The following is a 17,303-nucleotide window of genomic DNA, read 5'->3' on the forward strand; positions in this document are numbered from 1 at the left end:
AAGCAAAATACTACAAAAAATTACTAACAAATTATTCAGTTATTTACTATGAACAAGAATGCACATGTTTCCCTGGAAAAAAAGTACCATTTATCCTAAGTAGGAGGAGATGAAGTTCAGTAGGGAAGGCACAGATGTAGCTAAACAGGATGAAAATTGTAGAAAAGGGTAGAGAAAGAACTCATCACACATTTTCAAGAATTGCTCTTAAGTTTCTAGATCATTCACTATGCTCAATAATTTACCCTATTTGTTCAGTTGGCAGAAAGAACAATGGGGATTAGAATTAGAAAATCCTAACTCCCAGGCTTTTGGTTTGGAAGCTGTTATGTGACCTGAGTTTTGACTCTGTGCCTTTCACACCTGTACAATGAGGATAATATTTCAAACACGTATTTCACAAGACTGCTGGAGCTTGGGGTAACTTCCTAAACTTTACAATGTCATAAAGAAACTACTATTATATATCGATAGCTTTGAAAATATCAGACAACAAAACTAAACAACAAGAATAATGACCTATTAGTAATAAAGTTAATTCAATTCATAAAGCAGTCCATCAGCCGACAATTCTGGCACCTTTTCGTGGCTAGAGAGGAAAAATAAAGCGACAGTGCCCATCTGTACACATGCAGTACACATCTGGGAAGAAGAAGGAAGCAAATCAGATGGAGAAGGAAGGGACAACCTGTGACTGAAGGATCCGGCAATGTCTCCTGAAACAGAAGGAGCAGCTGGGTGGACCAGGACAGGGGCTGCCCCGAGCTGCTTTTCTTCCAGTAGTGTTTGAGTTGGAAAATACCAAAAGGAATGAGTCAATCTAAAGGAGGGGGCTGGGGGAAAAACATACATCTGAAAATAAAAATCAGATAAGCACACTTAAGCCAACATAAAATGTTAAACCAAGTTTTATTTCAACTTGCTAAATTTATGGCATACAATGACCTAAACATACATCCCCTGAAACTCCTTTCTCTGCAAAAACAAATGATGGTGGAAAGGGAGCATTCCTGAGGTCTTAACAAAGTAACACATTGCAGAACCAAGGGAAAAGTTTCATTAACTTTTCTTTTAAACTTTTGTTTCTAATGAACAACCTTTGGAAAAGGTCAGCGTCACCCATGCCACAGTAGTCACCGACAAAGCTGCTTTCCTCAGAATGGCAGTCTTTTCTGCTGGGCCCAGGTGCCCCCTCACACGAGATGGTCCGTTCCACTGTCCCCCCAAAGGAAAACAACAACAACACAAAACGGACAGGGGGCTCGGGGGCGCCCGATGCCCGGCGCTCGCAGGCCGGGCCGTCCCCCCAGGCTGCCCGCGGCCCAAGCCTCAGTACAGGTTCTCGGTGTTGGCGCTGCGCGGGGTCTTGATCTTCTCGATGTTCTTGAGGATCACGTCGTGCAAGGTGGCGTACTGGTTCCGCACATGCAGCAAGATCTGGCGCACGCTCAGGTACTCGTTCTCGTCCACCTCGGCCACGGTGCGCCGGTAGTCTTCCACCTGCGGGTACTTGACGATCTTGGACACGAGCTTGGCGCGCGTGTTGTAGTAGGTGGAGAAGCGGCGCAGGTACGAGGCGGCCGTGCTCTCCACGGTCCACAGCTGGTCCACGGTGTCCTCCTGGATGGACACGCCGAAGTTGTTGCCGTCCTCCACCTTGGGTATGAGCAGCTGCACCCACATGCGCACCGTGTTGCACTTCTCCCTCAGCAGCTCGATCTCGGGCTTGACGCGCTCAATCAGCTCCACCAGATGCTGGTTGCTGCGCAGCAGCTGCCCCTCGCCCCCGGGCAACGCGGCCCCCTTCCCGGGCGGCGCCGGCTGCAGGGTGGCAGGCGGCGGGGGCGGCGGATCCCGGTTGGGCCCGTCGCCCGCGGTGTCCGGCGTGTCCTGGGTGACGGGCGGCTCCGGGGCCGGCACCGAGCGGATGCGGGACAGGTCCTGCAGGCGGAGCTCCTGGACGCGGCTGTCCAACTCTGACAGCTTCTGAGGGAAAAAGGTGGACACCAGATCCTCGGCCTCCTGTGCGATTCGGGCCCGAAACGACTCCACTTTGCCCTGCACGTCCTGCTCCACCTTCAGCGGCGAGGCCATGGCCGGGCCTCCGGGCGAGCGTCGTCGGGGCGGGCTCGGCCTCGCTGCTGCCTCGACCGCGGTGGCGGCTGTCCCCACCAACTCCCAACAGCCCGGGTCCCGCTCACCGGAAATGACGCCCCGCAGCCGCGGCTGCCCCAGGCCCGCGTGCGGGGCGCCCGGCCTCGCGGGCCCGTAGGTGCGGGGTGAGGGGGGGTAGTGGGGGATGTCTGTCGGGAGCTCCGGGAAAACCCCGCCCGTAGGCCCGTATCCCAGAGCCAATCAAGGATCCCCCAGGACGTCCTGGAGGACCTACCCCTCCAGGCCGCCGGGGCCTACCGATAAGTCAGGCTACCGTCTCCACTGTGAGCGGCCAGGGCCCACCCGCGAGACTTCCACGCACCCTTCGTGGGGTGCCCCTCGATCCCTACCCGCCCACCTTTCCTCCTCAAAAGGCCACGGAGTCCACGGTACGGCTGGAGTTGGATCGTGCCTGCCGGCTCCTGTGGGGTGCTCTCGAGAAATGCTTCTCGCCCGTGCTCAGCCGGAGCCCTGGCTGCGCGATCAGACAGAGCCGGACCGACCTCAAGCCTTTTTGGCTTCAAGACTAGCAGGGACGCCGGATGACTGCCAATCTTTGAAAAGAGCCCGTTCCCCTACTCAAAACTGCCCACTACCAAAAAGTAGGGTCGCGGCCGAAGAGTACTAAACACCCGAGTACGACCTGCGGCAAAACGGGACGTCTCCAACTGACCCCGCCCGGACCTTAGCTGTGAGGAGTGGCTTGCGTGAAGTCTCTATCGTTACGAGTGAGCTCTTTGAGAGCAAGGACTATTAGTAGGCTTCGCCTTTTGGTCCGGTCTTTCGGTAGCCCTGGCACTGAAAAGAGTGCCTGCCATATATAGTAAGGGTCAAAATGCTTGTTGGCTGAGGAATAACGAATGACGGAAGAAGAGAATGGGCCGGTCATCCAGCCAAAGTATCACTCAAATCACAAGCATTAGGAAGCTTCTACTTCTACCACTTCTACTGAGTACTGACCGAGGTTCTGGGAATACTAAGAAAAAAGGGCAACAGTAGAGATGGCCCACAGCCTATTTCCCACATCACACTGTATCCCAGAAACGTGTTTTAATCACTTGTAAGGTAGTGGGTCTCTAAGACATCGGGTATATTCATCGTATAAAGAATTTAAAAGACAAGTACAAGAATGGTCAAGAACGGGAGGACTTAACGTTTGAAATCCCCAAAGAGAGGCTATCAGAAAGAGACTCCTTTCCCTCCCACATCCCTAAAGCAACGGGAAGGAGGCACATCACTTCCTGCCTCCCCATCCTGCATCAAGATAGGTTCTGTGTTCATATAGCCGAAGGGGACAGAAGTGAAGAAGCATCAAACCGGGAGTGATATCTGCCCTGCAATGGGTGCCTCGGGGCTCTCTAGATCTCCTACAGACCTCCTGCTATCTTCTTCCCATAATCACCTCACCTACTGAAATTACTTAAAAACTGCTGGATTCTGTCATCCACCTTGCTGCTGAACCCTTCCAATGGCTGGGCCTTTCCACTATTCAGTTTGAGTGTTCTGATGTGGTCACTCCTAATGAGTGTGGTCCCTTGAGAGAGGCTGCTTCACTTTTTCTTCTAGTATCCCCATTCTCATTTTCTATTAAGTATGTCCAGTGAACACATGTTGTATGTGTGGGTTGTTTTTTGTTTTTTTGAAACATGATAAAATTGAACCAAAAAAAAAAATCTATAATGAAAGCTAAATTGATGAAGCCATTCTAACCTACATATATAATCTATAACTTCAGCTAAGAGGAAAAATCACAAAAATCCCTTAAGGTCACTGTTAACCTACTAATAATTCAGGGATCTCTAGGACAATTATTTCCTTACAACAACCCTAAGTTATTGTTTTAAGTCCCCATTTTATATGTGGGAAAAGGTTCAAAGAGGTCACAAAGTTTAATATTTAAACAAGAATTCAAATCTAGGTCATCTGACTTCCAATCTAGTAAATTTTTCATTAATCCACTACAGACTCAAGTTTCTATTACTTAAACAAGAATTCTCTATTCATCATTTTACTAAGCATGTCTCAAACATAAACAGAATGTATATTTTTTTTATTAGTACATAGGCTCAAAATTGAAAAGTAAATGATCATATTTGCTAATACAGATGTAAAGATTACATCGTTACTTTTTAACATCATATTTTGAGAAAAGTTCCTACTTAGGAACAAGTCAACATGACTGGTTCAGAGTCAATATTTCTACTTACTTGGTTGTTGGAAAGATATAAATTAATGAAGAGTAAAATAAGAATAGGAAAACAATATACAAAAAAATCTGAGTGTTATGCAATTATAATAAATATTTTTTACTGAACAAATGGGAAACTTGAGGGTAGAATATCTACATATGCTATCAGAATCAATTGATGAGTTGGCTATTTTTGCTTAACTCCTTTCTTTTTTCTTACAAAGTATTACCCCTTGGATATGAGAGGGAAAACTGATATATTCTGAAATGAAGATGATATAAGAAATCTAATATAACAGTACACATTTTTTAAAAAATTAAAGTAGTTTTGATTTAAGTTATTTGCTTACACTTTTAGTAAAATTTTAATTTTAAATGCGGTATAATGGCAACTGCAGAACTACCAAGGTATAATAACACAGATGTAAATTTCTAGTTATAAAAGATAATGTTATTAGTTTTCTGTTAAAATAAACATAAATTTCTTCATGGATTCTAGTTTATTTTGTCAGGTGATATATCTTAAAAGTATGTCCTTTTAGAGAGAATGGTAGATTTGGAACTAAGAATGCATGGATTCAAATCCTACATTTGACACATAACTAGTTCTGTGACCAAAGTAGCTTGACCTAACTAACCTTCATTTGTAAAGTGAGGTATTCATATGACCCATCTTATAGGACAATTGAAGATATATAAAATGCTTTGCAAGCATTAAAGTCCTGTATAAATGCCAGTTATTATTTGTCACTGGCATATTTATTGTCTTTGTTAACCAGACTTGCATTATAGTATAAGGTTGTTCAAAGGAATTCTGTCAACAAATTCTGTTTGACTGTTTGCATTTTTGTTTTTCTTCCTTCTGAATTCAATCCTCCCTGTGCAACAAGAGAACTGTTCGGTTCTGCACACATATATTGTATCTAGGATATACTGCAACATATTTAACATATATAGGATTGCTTGCTATCTGGGGGAGGAAGTGGAAGGAGGGGAAAAATAGGAACAGAAGTGAGTCCAAGGGATAAGGTAAAAAATTACCCTGGCATGGGTTCTGTCAATAAAAAGTTATTTTAAAAAATAAATAAATTAAAAACAAACAAAACAAACAAACAAACAAACAAACAAAAAAAACCAAATTCTGTTTGATATATGTGTTCCTTGTGGGGTCTTTCTTGTCCTCTATGATCTCTCATAAAGATCCTGGTAATTCATCATTTGTTCTTCAAAGGTCACAAAGGTAGCTTGAACCAGGGAGTTGCAAACATTTTGCAGGACCTATGCAGTCTGACCATCATACTCTTGAGCTTTCTAAAAAACAGACTATGGTTTGGGTCTAGGATGCACATTTTGAGACTTGCCTCTGGTAGAAGTCCAGGAGACAATTATGGGTCCTACCCCATCATCTGGATGGAAGGTTTTACAGATTCAGAGGCACAGAGATACCTACTCCTGTTCTTTATTGGGATTATTTATTTATCATCTGTCCTTGTCATAGGCCCTATGATGAATCTGGAGGATTTCAGGAATCCTGGAAATACACAACTAAAAACTTAAAAGAAACCACTAATCAAAATTAGCATTTCCTGGTCAAGAACCATGATTCATGGCAGCCCTGTTTGTAGTGGCTAGAAGCTGGAAAATGAATGGATGTCCATCAATTGGAGAATGGTTGAGTAAATTGTGGTATATGAACTTTATGAAATATTATTGTTCTGTAAGAAATGACCAGTAGGATGAATACAGAGAGGACTGGCGAGACTTACATGAACTGATGCTAAGTGAAATGAGCAGAACCAGGAGATCATTATATACCTCAACAACGATACTGTATGAGGATATATTCTGATGGAAGTGGATCTCTTTGTTAAAGAGAGTTAATTCAGTTTCAATTGATCAAGGATGGACAGAAGCAGCTACATCCAAAGAAAGAACATTGGGAAATGAATATAAACTGCTTGCATTTTTGTTTTTCTTCCCGAGTTATTTAAACCTTCTGAATCCAATTCTCCCTGTGCAACAAGAAAACTGTTTGGTTCTACAAACATATATTGTATCTAGGATATACTGTAACCTATTCAACATGTAAAGGACTACTTGCCATCTGGGGGAGGGGGTGGAGGGAGGGAGGGGAAAAATCGGAACAGAAGTGAGTGCAAGGAATAATGCTGTAAAAAATTACCCTGGCATGGGTTCTATCAATAAAAAGTTATTTAAAAAAAAAAAAAAGAACCGTGATTCAAGTGTCAGAATCTTTGAAGCAGGGGTCAGAAGAGTCCACGGGGAGTAATAAAGGATAGTTTGGGTTTTATGAATGCATTTTAGTTCAATAGCAGTTCAATGTATCTTGAAGAAAGAAACCTAATCCTCAAGGAGATAATAGCTTTTGTTTCAAACAGGAAAGCATATCTTCTCAGAGTAATAAGCAAAGCAAACAGAAGCTATTACTAAAAGCTGACTTAAAGGGAGTGGTTTTGGCCCATTTGCCTTCAGAATGAAGATCATCCTCAGCAACCAGAAGGTTGACATCCCAGAGAATGTTGATGTGTCTCTTAAGAGTTGAAGAGTTATCAAAAAGGGTTCAGAGTCCTCCATAGGGATTTCAACCATATCAAGCTCAGTCTCCTTGGAAAGAAGAGGCTCCAGGTAGACTAGTGATAAGGAATCATAAAGAACTTGTGACCATGCACACAATCTGCAGTCTTATGCAAAACATGATCAAAGATATTACCCTGAGTTTTCATTACAAGATCAGATCTGTGTATGCTCACTTCACCATCAATGTTGCTATTCAAGAGAATGGCTCATTTGTTGAAATCAGAAATTTTTTAGGTGAAAAATACATCTGAAGAGTATGCATAAGACCAGGTGTTGCTTGCGCTATATCTCCAGCCCAAAAAGATGAATTAATTCTTGAAGGAAATGATATGGAACTTGTATCAAATTCAGCTGCCCTGATCCAGCAAGCCACCAGTCAAAAACAAGGATATCAGAAAATTTTGGATGGTATTTCTGAGAAAGGCACAATGCAACAAGCTGATGAATAAGTTGGAAAAGATGCAACAGGCCATGTCCTGAGGAGTCAACCAATATTTATTCAAATATCAAAATAAAAATATTGTTTTTGTTTAAAAAAAAAAAAGAGGGAGTATCTTCTTAGCATCTATATATATGTAAATAAAAATATCTTTCACTCTCTCTGGGAATTTCATAGCTCTGAGCCACATATATTCTAATCATACTGCTGAATATAATTCTAAGCAAAAAAAGAATCATAGATATGATGGTCCTTATTCTGGGCTCCATAATGAGTCTTAGAGCCTTCCTTCCCTATTCAGAGCAACATCATTGCCTTTTTGAGGTTGACTCTGCAATTCCCTCTCTAGGTCAGAAAGTTGGCAACGAAACTTCTACTTTGGGGATGTCTGCTCTCTCCTTTCAAGGTCTATAATACTGGGTTGGTTGTTAAAGAGATGTTGTAGTTTTCCTGTTATATTTACCCATTTGGCTCCACAATCCTGACCTACTCTTGTTCCTCAGTCCATATACCTGATCACCTATTTGTGGGTCAATTTTGTGACTTATAATGGAAAAATGGCATACTATGGTTTCTCTTTATATTTCTTGTTCACTGCTCCATCTCACACTCTTCTTGGATCTTTATTGGCTTGGTTGTGGAGAGTAGTGAGCTATGCCATTCTAATTTTTCATACACTACCAACCGGATGGTCTTTTAATTGCGATATCTAATGGCCCTTTTTGAAACCTTACTCTTAGCTTTTCTGCAGCCTAGACACTGCTAACTACCCTCTCTCCCTGATGAGCTTTTCTACCAGTTTTCATGACATTGTACTCTCTTCATTCTCCCCCTAGCCTGATCACTCTCAGTCTCCTTTGCTAACTTTTCATCTAGTAACTGTGGGTATCCCCAAAAGTTTATCCTGAGCTCTCTTCTCTCTTCACACAATCTTGGTGATCTCATTAGTTCCAATGGATACAATTATCTTCTTGCTGATGATTGTAAGATCTATTTATCTAACCCTCACCTCTCTTGATTTCTAGTTTCACTTCACTAAATGCCTACTGGACATCTTGCCTTGAATGTCTTATAGATAGCCCAAAATCAACATTAAAGAAATTTTAAAAAATTTCTTTACCTTTAATTTCAATTCTCTTCTGATCTAAATCTCCTTTTATAGTTCAGGATCCACCATTCTCCCAGCTGCCCAAGCTCACAACCTTGTTGTTTTATTCTTGACAGCTCATTCACAATCAACAAATATATATTCCATATGTTGCCAAATTTATCACTTCAACTAGGGACTATTACAATTGCATTCTAATTTGTCTCCCTTGCCTCAAGTCATTTCATAATGAAGGGAGAGAATATGGAACTCAGAAATTTAAAAACAAATGTTACAAAATGTTTTTACATGTAATTGGGAAAAATAAAATATTAATATTTTTAAACTAAAAATAAAATAAGTTTGTCTTTATGAAAAAGGTATAAGCCTGCAAAGAGGAAGCTTTAGTTCAGTTTCAAATAGAACAAGAAATCATATCACTTCACAAAAAGAAAGAATGCTAACATATCTCCCCGAATAATGTACTAGAATTTGTCATTTATGAGAATTTCACTTTTAGATTAACTCTGTAAGAAATGATCACAGCAACGTGCCAAATTTCTTCTTTTAAATTATACATTTAAGGTTTTAAAGCTTAAGACACTAAGATTTTGGGGACAGCCTATATTAACAGCTGATGTCTATTATCTTCAGGTTCATTGTTCAATCTGACTAAGTTTTAAAAGAGAGATAAAATCACAAGTATCCATATCACATTCTCTCCCCCTCCCCCTCCCCCCCAAATCTACTCAAGTCTTTGGTCTCTCAAACAAAATGTAAAAAAGTATGGTATTACAATCAATTCTGAATAAACTTACCATAAAGTGCCATAGAACTACAGATTTATAAAAGGAAGGAACCTTAGAGGCCATAAATCCAGTCCTCTTAATTTTACAGATGAGGAAATCCAGACTAAGAAAGAGTGTAAATAAATCACTTGCTCACGGCTATACAGTTATTGTGTCTAAAGAAATATTTGAACTCAAGTCTTACTTATTCCAAGCCCATTTTTCTACCCATTGAATTGTCTTTTCCCAAAGACTTATAATAAAAAAGTTACACACTTTTGTGTACATTTCTGCAGATGGAACTGTGTGATTCTCTCCTTTCAAATTTATGAAACCTTGTGAGGGGCTGGAGTGGGAGGGGGGAGAGAAGAAAGAGTATATGTAATCATATCTACACATACATTACTAGATTTGAAGAACTATTTTTAAATCATTTTCATTTTTCAAAAATTTATCAATTTTAATATTCAAAAATATTTATTATTTGAGTAATATATTTAAATTTCTATAACCTATTTTTATAACAAATTTTATTTAAATAAAAAAAATTTAGGTGTTATTACTGGTATTCAAAAATAATTTTTCCAATGTTATTTGGCAAAAAAAATTTTGCTTCAAAAGATTGCTGATGTGTGTGTGTGAAGACTTAATATAGATATAACTCAATGTTCAAGATATCAAACTCTTGAGTTTTATATAGATTATGTACAGTTTGGTCCACCTCCCAACTATCATTTGTGTCCATATGGTTTCTTCTAGAAATGGTGATATGTGGTTCATCTAGGTTTTCATAAGAAAATAAAAACAATTCTTGACTTTCATACAAGCAATCATACTAACAGTATATTTAGTTAGCAATAGGCTTTATTTAATTCCCCCCAAAACACAATGCACAAAAGTTTCATACTGAAGTCCCTTAAGCTATCCAGAACACTTTCCTTTCCTCTCCTGTGCTACTCTATCTCTGCCATGGCTAATGCAATCCTCCAAATGAGTAGTAGTAACCTAGCGCTGAACTCTATTCCTCACCCTTCCTAGAAGGGAACACACACAGGCTGCTAAAGTGTCAATAACTCTTTTCTCCAGTAAACCCCACTTTCCCTAGAGATCTATATAGTTTTTTAGGCTCTTATACCAATATCATAGGTTTGAACTTTTCCACCTCTTGGTTCAGTCCCTTACTGCTTTTCTGCTATCTAACTCCTATTGAGTCCAAAAACTCAGCATCGTCAAGGAATAACTCCTCAGAGTGTGAGGCTTGATCCAAGTTCTTCTGCTTGCCCAACAACCAATAAATGACTCTGCCACTTTTGTTCTTTGATGATCACTGTGGTTCAAAAAGAGTGTTTCCTAGAGCACAAAGTTTTGAGAAGAGCCAACTTTGTTCAGGCTTTCTCCCAGAAAACCAAAATCTATGTCCAACCAGTTTCTCTTCAGCTTAGCTTTTTTCTCATTTGTCTAGCTCTCTGAAGTAAAGGTGTAGAGTATAAATCAATCAATTAATCTTAATTTGTTAGCAATGGGCAACAAGTACAAAGGACAAGGTGAATTTACACTTTTCAAAAAGTCATCTTCAATGCCACAGAAGGGTCTCACTGTTTAATCTTTCTAATGAGGGAGTAGGCTTGACTGATATTTGACCATATTCTTGACTAGATTCTCTATACAGAAATCAAGATAATTTAAAACAGTTCATTTAAGAGCAAGTCTTCATGAGTGAAGCTCTCTAATGTTACCCATATTTAATATAACCTGAACCCAAAATCACTCTTCAATATAGAATCATAAAGTTAAAAAAGTTAATTGAGTAATCCTATTATTGCATAAAACTAATACTGTAATATCCTAAAAATGAGCTATTTTTCTTTATAGCAAATGGAAATTTAAGAACTGAGGGACATACGGAAGGAGCCACTTTCCTTATACTAGCCAATAAATAAAACAACAATGTTTTTGGAATGAATAATTTTAAATCATTTATTAAACTTACCTACTCTTCAAAAAATATTACAAGTATATCCCTTTTAAAGATCTGTTTTAGGGTTTCATCTGTAGTATTTTCCTGAGCTCAAATATAAATGAATAACAAGAAACACAAAGAGAGTGACAAATATTACACAACTATGAAGCTTGTTTTTTATATGTCACAGAGTTGTGACATATAAAAACTGTTATGTCTAGTCTTATTTGGTCTCAACCATCAAGAATCTTGTCAAATTATGCAAGCCATTGTTCTTTTGTTATACTCACAGAATAAGTCATGCTTTCAAAGAGTTTAAAAAATAACATTTCAGGGCCGCTAGGTGGCGCAGTGGATAGAGCACCAGCCCTGAAGTCAGGATGATCTGAGTTAAAATCCGACTCAGACACTAGACACTTCCTAATTGTGTGACCCTGGGCAAATCACTTAATCACAACTGCCTCAGCAAAACAAAAAACAAAAAACAAACAAAAAACCCCCCACAAATAAACAAAAAAATTCATTGGCTGAATTTAAAGACAAGAAAATTTGCAACTGAAGTTATGAAAAGGGATAATTCTCTAATGAGTTGAAAAAAAATTTGTAACTTGACCTAAGAGTCAAGGATAAAGAATATGAGAAAAATACTATTGTATCCTTCTCAGTTAGCTCTACTTAATGTTCATAAAGTTCAGAACTTTATGTTCTGAAAGTATTAGATTCACTTTATTATAGAAGGCATTCTATGTTTAGTCCATATCATTTTGTCTATAAGAATTGAATAAGATAAGGAAATTTTTGTGAACTATACAGCATTCCTCTAATCTATCAGATCAAATAAAGGGGAAATAAGGTTACTCTGAAAAGATCCATTCTTAGTAAGTTACTAATAACATTTTTGGGTCATTTCCTTTTCTAGATGTTCAATAATTAATCCCTTTAATAATACATTCTAAAATTTTGCCAGGAAGCCAAATCTAGCTCTGTTTCTTTTCCCATTTGCCAATTCTTTAGGGCCATTTCTGTTCTCCAGAGTCTCTCAAAAATAAAAGACAATGGCTCAGCAATCATATATCAGTTCTTTCAGTAGTTGGGATATAGTTCATCTGGGCAAGTATCTTTCTTTCTATTTTGTTACTTGAGTTTCAAAATCCTATTAACCAATAGGGATTTCATTCTATCCTTTTATCCGGCCCAGTAAAAAGATTATTCTTCAAAGAGAAAACAAAGCCAAATGAACGTCGAGTAGTTCTCTTTTTTCCTCCATCATCAGTTATCATTATCCCATTTTTTCTCTGATTTTCCTTTCTTCCTCAATAAAAGTAACAAACCCAAATCTTTTTTATTGTCTTTAGGTTTCCTTACTAGCCTCAACTCATTCTGATCTTTAGCATTCAGGATGCTTTTCTTAAGAACCATGTCACACTTCATTGTTTCTAATTGCCATTTACAGGCACGATCTTTGAACTTTACTCCGTTCATCTTTATCAAACTGTCCTGACCCTGGGATTACTATCTACTAACTTTCAGTTCATTTTCCCTCCCTTCTCAAATTCAGTACCTGACTTATAGATATCTTCTTTTCTACCCCACAACCTCTTATATAATTTACAAACCAATGTCCCTTCAAATACCCAGCATCCTAGTTAAGCTGTACTTTACTTTAGCCATATAGAGAACTGGTTATCAATCTAACAGCATTTAGGAAGATGATGCCCAAAATACATCATAAAGGAAAAGAAGAACTCTACAAAATGAAGGTAAGAAGTTAAGTGTGTTTCAGGCATGGGAAGTAGTTGGTGAAAAGGTAGAAGAGGGAGATGAAATGCCACTGTAACACATGAATAAAAAAATATGAGATTAGTTAATGTCTACACAGTCGGAAAAGACTTTTTTAGGACTTTAAAAGAGAAACAGAATTTATATTTAATTTTTAGAAGCAAAAGAAAGCCAGTGGAGTTAGTTGAATAAGGGAGAAGTTACATGGCCAGAGGTATCTACTTTTTTCTTTTATAAAAGTTCTTGGATATAAAAGTTAGTTCTCTATAGAGGGTGGTAAAATCTAGGTAAATAAAAACAAAATATCTACTTTTAAAATCAATTGAAATAGAGATAAGAATTCCCAACATTTTACCAAATATTATAACTGGATTTTTTTTAACTCTTTTGAGGCAATTGGGATTAAGTAACTTGCCTAGGGTCACACAGATGGTAAATATCTGAGGCAGGATTTTAATTCAGATTTTCCTGACTCCATGCCTACTGCTCTATTCTCAATGCTCTCTAGCTGTCTACTTGGTCCCCCTTTTTTATTTTCTTAAAGACCAAGGTTGTAGTTGTTTGTGTGGTGGAAAAATAATCCAAAGAAACAAAATGGAAAGCTTAATGGGCATGAACAGATGGAAGTGATTTATGGAGTCCACTTAGTGCATACAACATTCATTCTATTAGACTCATTATATTAGATACTGAAGGGAAATACAACATGATTAATCTACTTAACCCTTAATTTGAGAAAACTTGCAGATCTGAGAATATGGGGAAAATACATATAAAAAATTTACATAGAAGCAAAAATTCTATATTAATTTAAAACAAAGTTAAATAAAAATAATAAAGAGATGTTAGAATATATCGAATACAGCAAAACACTTTAAGTATGAATGGTACTTACAATCCTAGTGACAGATAAAATATTACTTCATTTTTATATATGACAAAATTAAGGGCAACAGAAGTGAAAGATAATAATACCAATAGTGATGGTTTAGATAGCCCTTTAAAGTTTATAAACTATTTTATATGCATTTTCTCATTTGAGAAAGTGACTTGTCATCAGATATCAATAATTGGAGTGGTTAAGAGCTGACTGTTTTCAATATAAGAATATTTGCATTGACTTATACTTACACATCATCATTAGAAATTTAAGAAATTAAAATCTTTGACAAGAAAGGAAAGGTTTTTTTTTTTTTATCATTTCATATCCATGTGATATAAGAATTCTTGATTAAAATGAGTCCTTGAAAAGTCAATATTCAAACATGTCCTTAAAAACAGTAATTTTTAAAGTCTAAATTCCTAAGTCCAAACAGTAGTTTTTCTCATGTCAGCTAGCAATCGATTACAAGACCAAGGAACAAATGACTAAATCCTCTAAAACCACACAATACCAACTTGTACTTAACAAGGGCTTCCAAAATATGCCAATCTCAAAGACCTAAGTGCCTCTGGTACTTGGCAAAATACATTTACACAAAATACTTCTCCTTCAGAAAGTTTTGGAGCACAATAAATATTTAGCAATGACTTACTTTTCAATTAAGTAGCAAATATATTTTCTCAATCTACTAGATGTAAAGTAGATTTTTTTTTTTAAAGGAAAATGAACTAAAATGGGCTTTCTTAAAAACAATGTTACTTTCTGATTTAAAGTTTCAAAATTAAACTAACTTTTAAATAACTGGGTTATGATTTAGCATTATGAAAGAATAATATAAAACTCCTAATTTACAATCAGAGTAGACAAGAAGTGGGGGGCGGGGGAGAGGGAGAGAAGGGGAGGGTTGACTCATTAAAAAACAAACGAACCCAAAACTCTTATTTAAAACGCCCAGACAGGAGAAGAGTTCTAGGGACAAATGTGCAATCTTACTCTTTGGCTATAAATTATGTCACATATGATCATAAAACAGGAAAACTAAAGCAAGAAACAAGCATTAGTAATAACAAACATTTAGGTGCTTATAGGTTTGCTAAGGGTTCTACCTGTAATAATCATATTCAATGTAGTACAAGTATTATTATCTTCATTTTTATAGATGGGAAAAATGAGGCCTATGATTGCTCAAAGTTCCACAGTTCATGGATGCCAGAAATCAAATATAAATATATAACACTCTTTACATAATTATGTATTTGTCACAATGCTCTTTACTTAATATATTTATCACATAAATCTAATATAATAATCATATGAGTCAGGTAAATACCAATTTAGCCAGCAATGATTCTTCATTTCTGGATATGCTTTAAAAGGTGATTAAGGTGAACCAACTAAAATGATACATCATAAATAACTGGAAGAGAATAAGACTATGTATCTTTCACAGCTACAGTTTGGGAGGTGTAGAAAAGAATGTCTAATCAAATATGACATGAGTCATTCCCAAAAGAAAAACAGAGAATTTCAATTAAGAAATTAAAAAGGGTTTTCTGTAAACAAAATCAATAGAGCTAAAGTATAAAAGGAAGCTGTCCATTGGGGGGAGAAGGGGCTGGGAATCTTTGCATCAAATATCAAATATCAACAACCATTTGAAAATTTGATCCAAATCACTAATAATAAGAAAACTGTACACAAAATAACTCTGGGAATTTTATCTCACAACCAGAAAACTAAAAAAAGATGGCAAATGATGGAATTTAATATTAGAGAGGTTGAAGAAATTTAAAAAAAAAAACATGAACACTACTACAGGGCTGGTGGGGTCATTAACTGGTCCAAAGAATATAAGGAATTTGGGGTTGTGCTAAAAATCTAATTAAAATGTACATATCTTTTGACTCCACAATCCTTCAGCTGAGTATAAAACCCAGTCAGAAAAAACATTCCTGTGCATAGAAAAGTACTAGAAGTAGTACTTTTTGAGTGAAGAAAAATATGAAAATAAAATGGATGTCCATCAATGAGGGAACAACTAAATGAATTAATGTACATTAATGTAACTGAATATTTTTGTGTGTGACATAAATGACTACTATATATATATGGGAAGCTTTAAATGCACTGATGTAGGGTGAGGTTTGTACAAACAGGAAAACCATATACAGAATGCATATAACAATCTAAATAAAAATAATGAAATAAAACACTATATAATTACAAAAACCAAGCTTAAGCTCAAAGAAGAGATAAGAAAACACAATTTCCTTCCTTTATTGCTGAGGTAGGGGCCTAGGAATATGGAACAATACACATACTATCAGGCTTGGATGATCAATTGATTATTTTTTTCTGAATTTTTCCTCTCATTTTAATTTTTTGTTGCTGGGAATAATTTGACATATAAGCAAGGTAAGGAATATAATTAAGAAATAGTGATGTACAAAAAAAATGTGTATTTTACATAGGAAAATCTAATAAAAGAAATTTTTTTTTTTTTAAAAATCAGAGAAGGCTTTTAGAAAGGTAAAAAAAAACTGCAGGCAGGTGATCTAAGAAAGGTTGTTTCTTTTTTTCCCTTTTTAAAAATACAAATATCTTTTTTATCAAGTTAATTTATTTACTTTTTCCTCCAGCTAAATAAAGAATTTTCTTGAATGGCTATGGAAATGGACATAAGCAATAGAAAACTTCCAGAACCTATATTCAAATCTATGAATCTCAGAAACAAAATGGGCTGTAACTTTTTTTAAGTTCAATTTTATTTTATTTTCAATTCCAAATCTTCTCCCTCTCCCTGTACCTCTTCTACTCATTGAGAAGGCAAGAAAAACAAAACCCATTGAAATATGTATAATCATTGCATTACCAAGGGAAAAAAATTATATTCTTGAGGTTCATTAGTTCTTATCTGGAGGTGGGTATGTTTCATCATGAGTCCTTTGGAACTATGGTTGGTCACAGATATTAAGTCTTTCCAAAATGATTATCTTTATAATATTTCTGTTATTTAGCTTTTTATTGATAGTTTTTTGGTGTAATTCCAAATTACTCTACATAATATTGGATTAATTCACAGTTTCACCAACATTGCAATTCATTAATGTACCGACTTTTTCCTATAGGGCTATAACTTTTTGAAAATGCCCTGATAAAGTACCATACTTAGCTCAATGACTATACAGTAAAGGACTCATGCTTCTAAGGATTCTCTAGAGTTAAATGAACTATTAATTAAAAAAAATCTGGCTACAAAAGAAATGATATATAAATATGATAAGCGCATACATTATATCAAGCTATAATAATTTATTGTACTATTTTATATGAAGCAAAAGGATTATTCATGAAAATAAATCATGGTAAGCATTTTGAATAAAAAGAGTCAATCTACTCCACAAAAACTTTTCCTCTAGTAGCTATT

At 36.9% G+C, this 17,303-nt stretch overlaps 2 protein-coding genes and 1 pseudogene across 3 annotated transcripts in view; 1 reads left to right on the forward strand and 2 right to left on the reverse strand.

Moving 5' to 3' along the window:
* ATF6 (activating transcription factor 6) overlaps positions 1 to 17,303 on the reverse strand; it is a 182,928-nt gene that overhangs the window by 81,641 nt on the left and 83,984 nt on the right. The gene's annotated exons all lie outside the window — the stretch shown is intronic.
* Positions 891 to 2,196, reverse strand: LOC127562994 (proteasome activator complex subunit 3-like). The gene has a single exon (XM_051999155.1). It carries the CDS (start codon positions 2,092 to 2,094, stop codon positions 1,330 to 1,332), a length of 765 nt encoding a protein of 254 aa, XP_051855115.1. The 5' UTR covers positions 2,095 to 2,196; the 3' UTR covers positions 891 to 1,329.
* Positions 5,260 to 8,374, forward strand: LOC127562996 (60S ribosomal protein L9-like; annotated as a pseudogene).

The sequence above is a fragment of the Antechinus flavipes genome, chromosome 4, assembly GCF_016432865.1.
Source record: "Antechinus flavipes isolate AdamAnt ecotype Samford, QLD, Australia chromosome 4, AdamAnt_v2, whole genome shotgun sequence".
NCBI classification, from domain to species: Eukaryota; Metazoa; Chordata; class Mammalia; order Dasyuromorphia; family Dasyuridae; genus Antechinus; species Antechinus flavipes.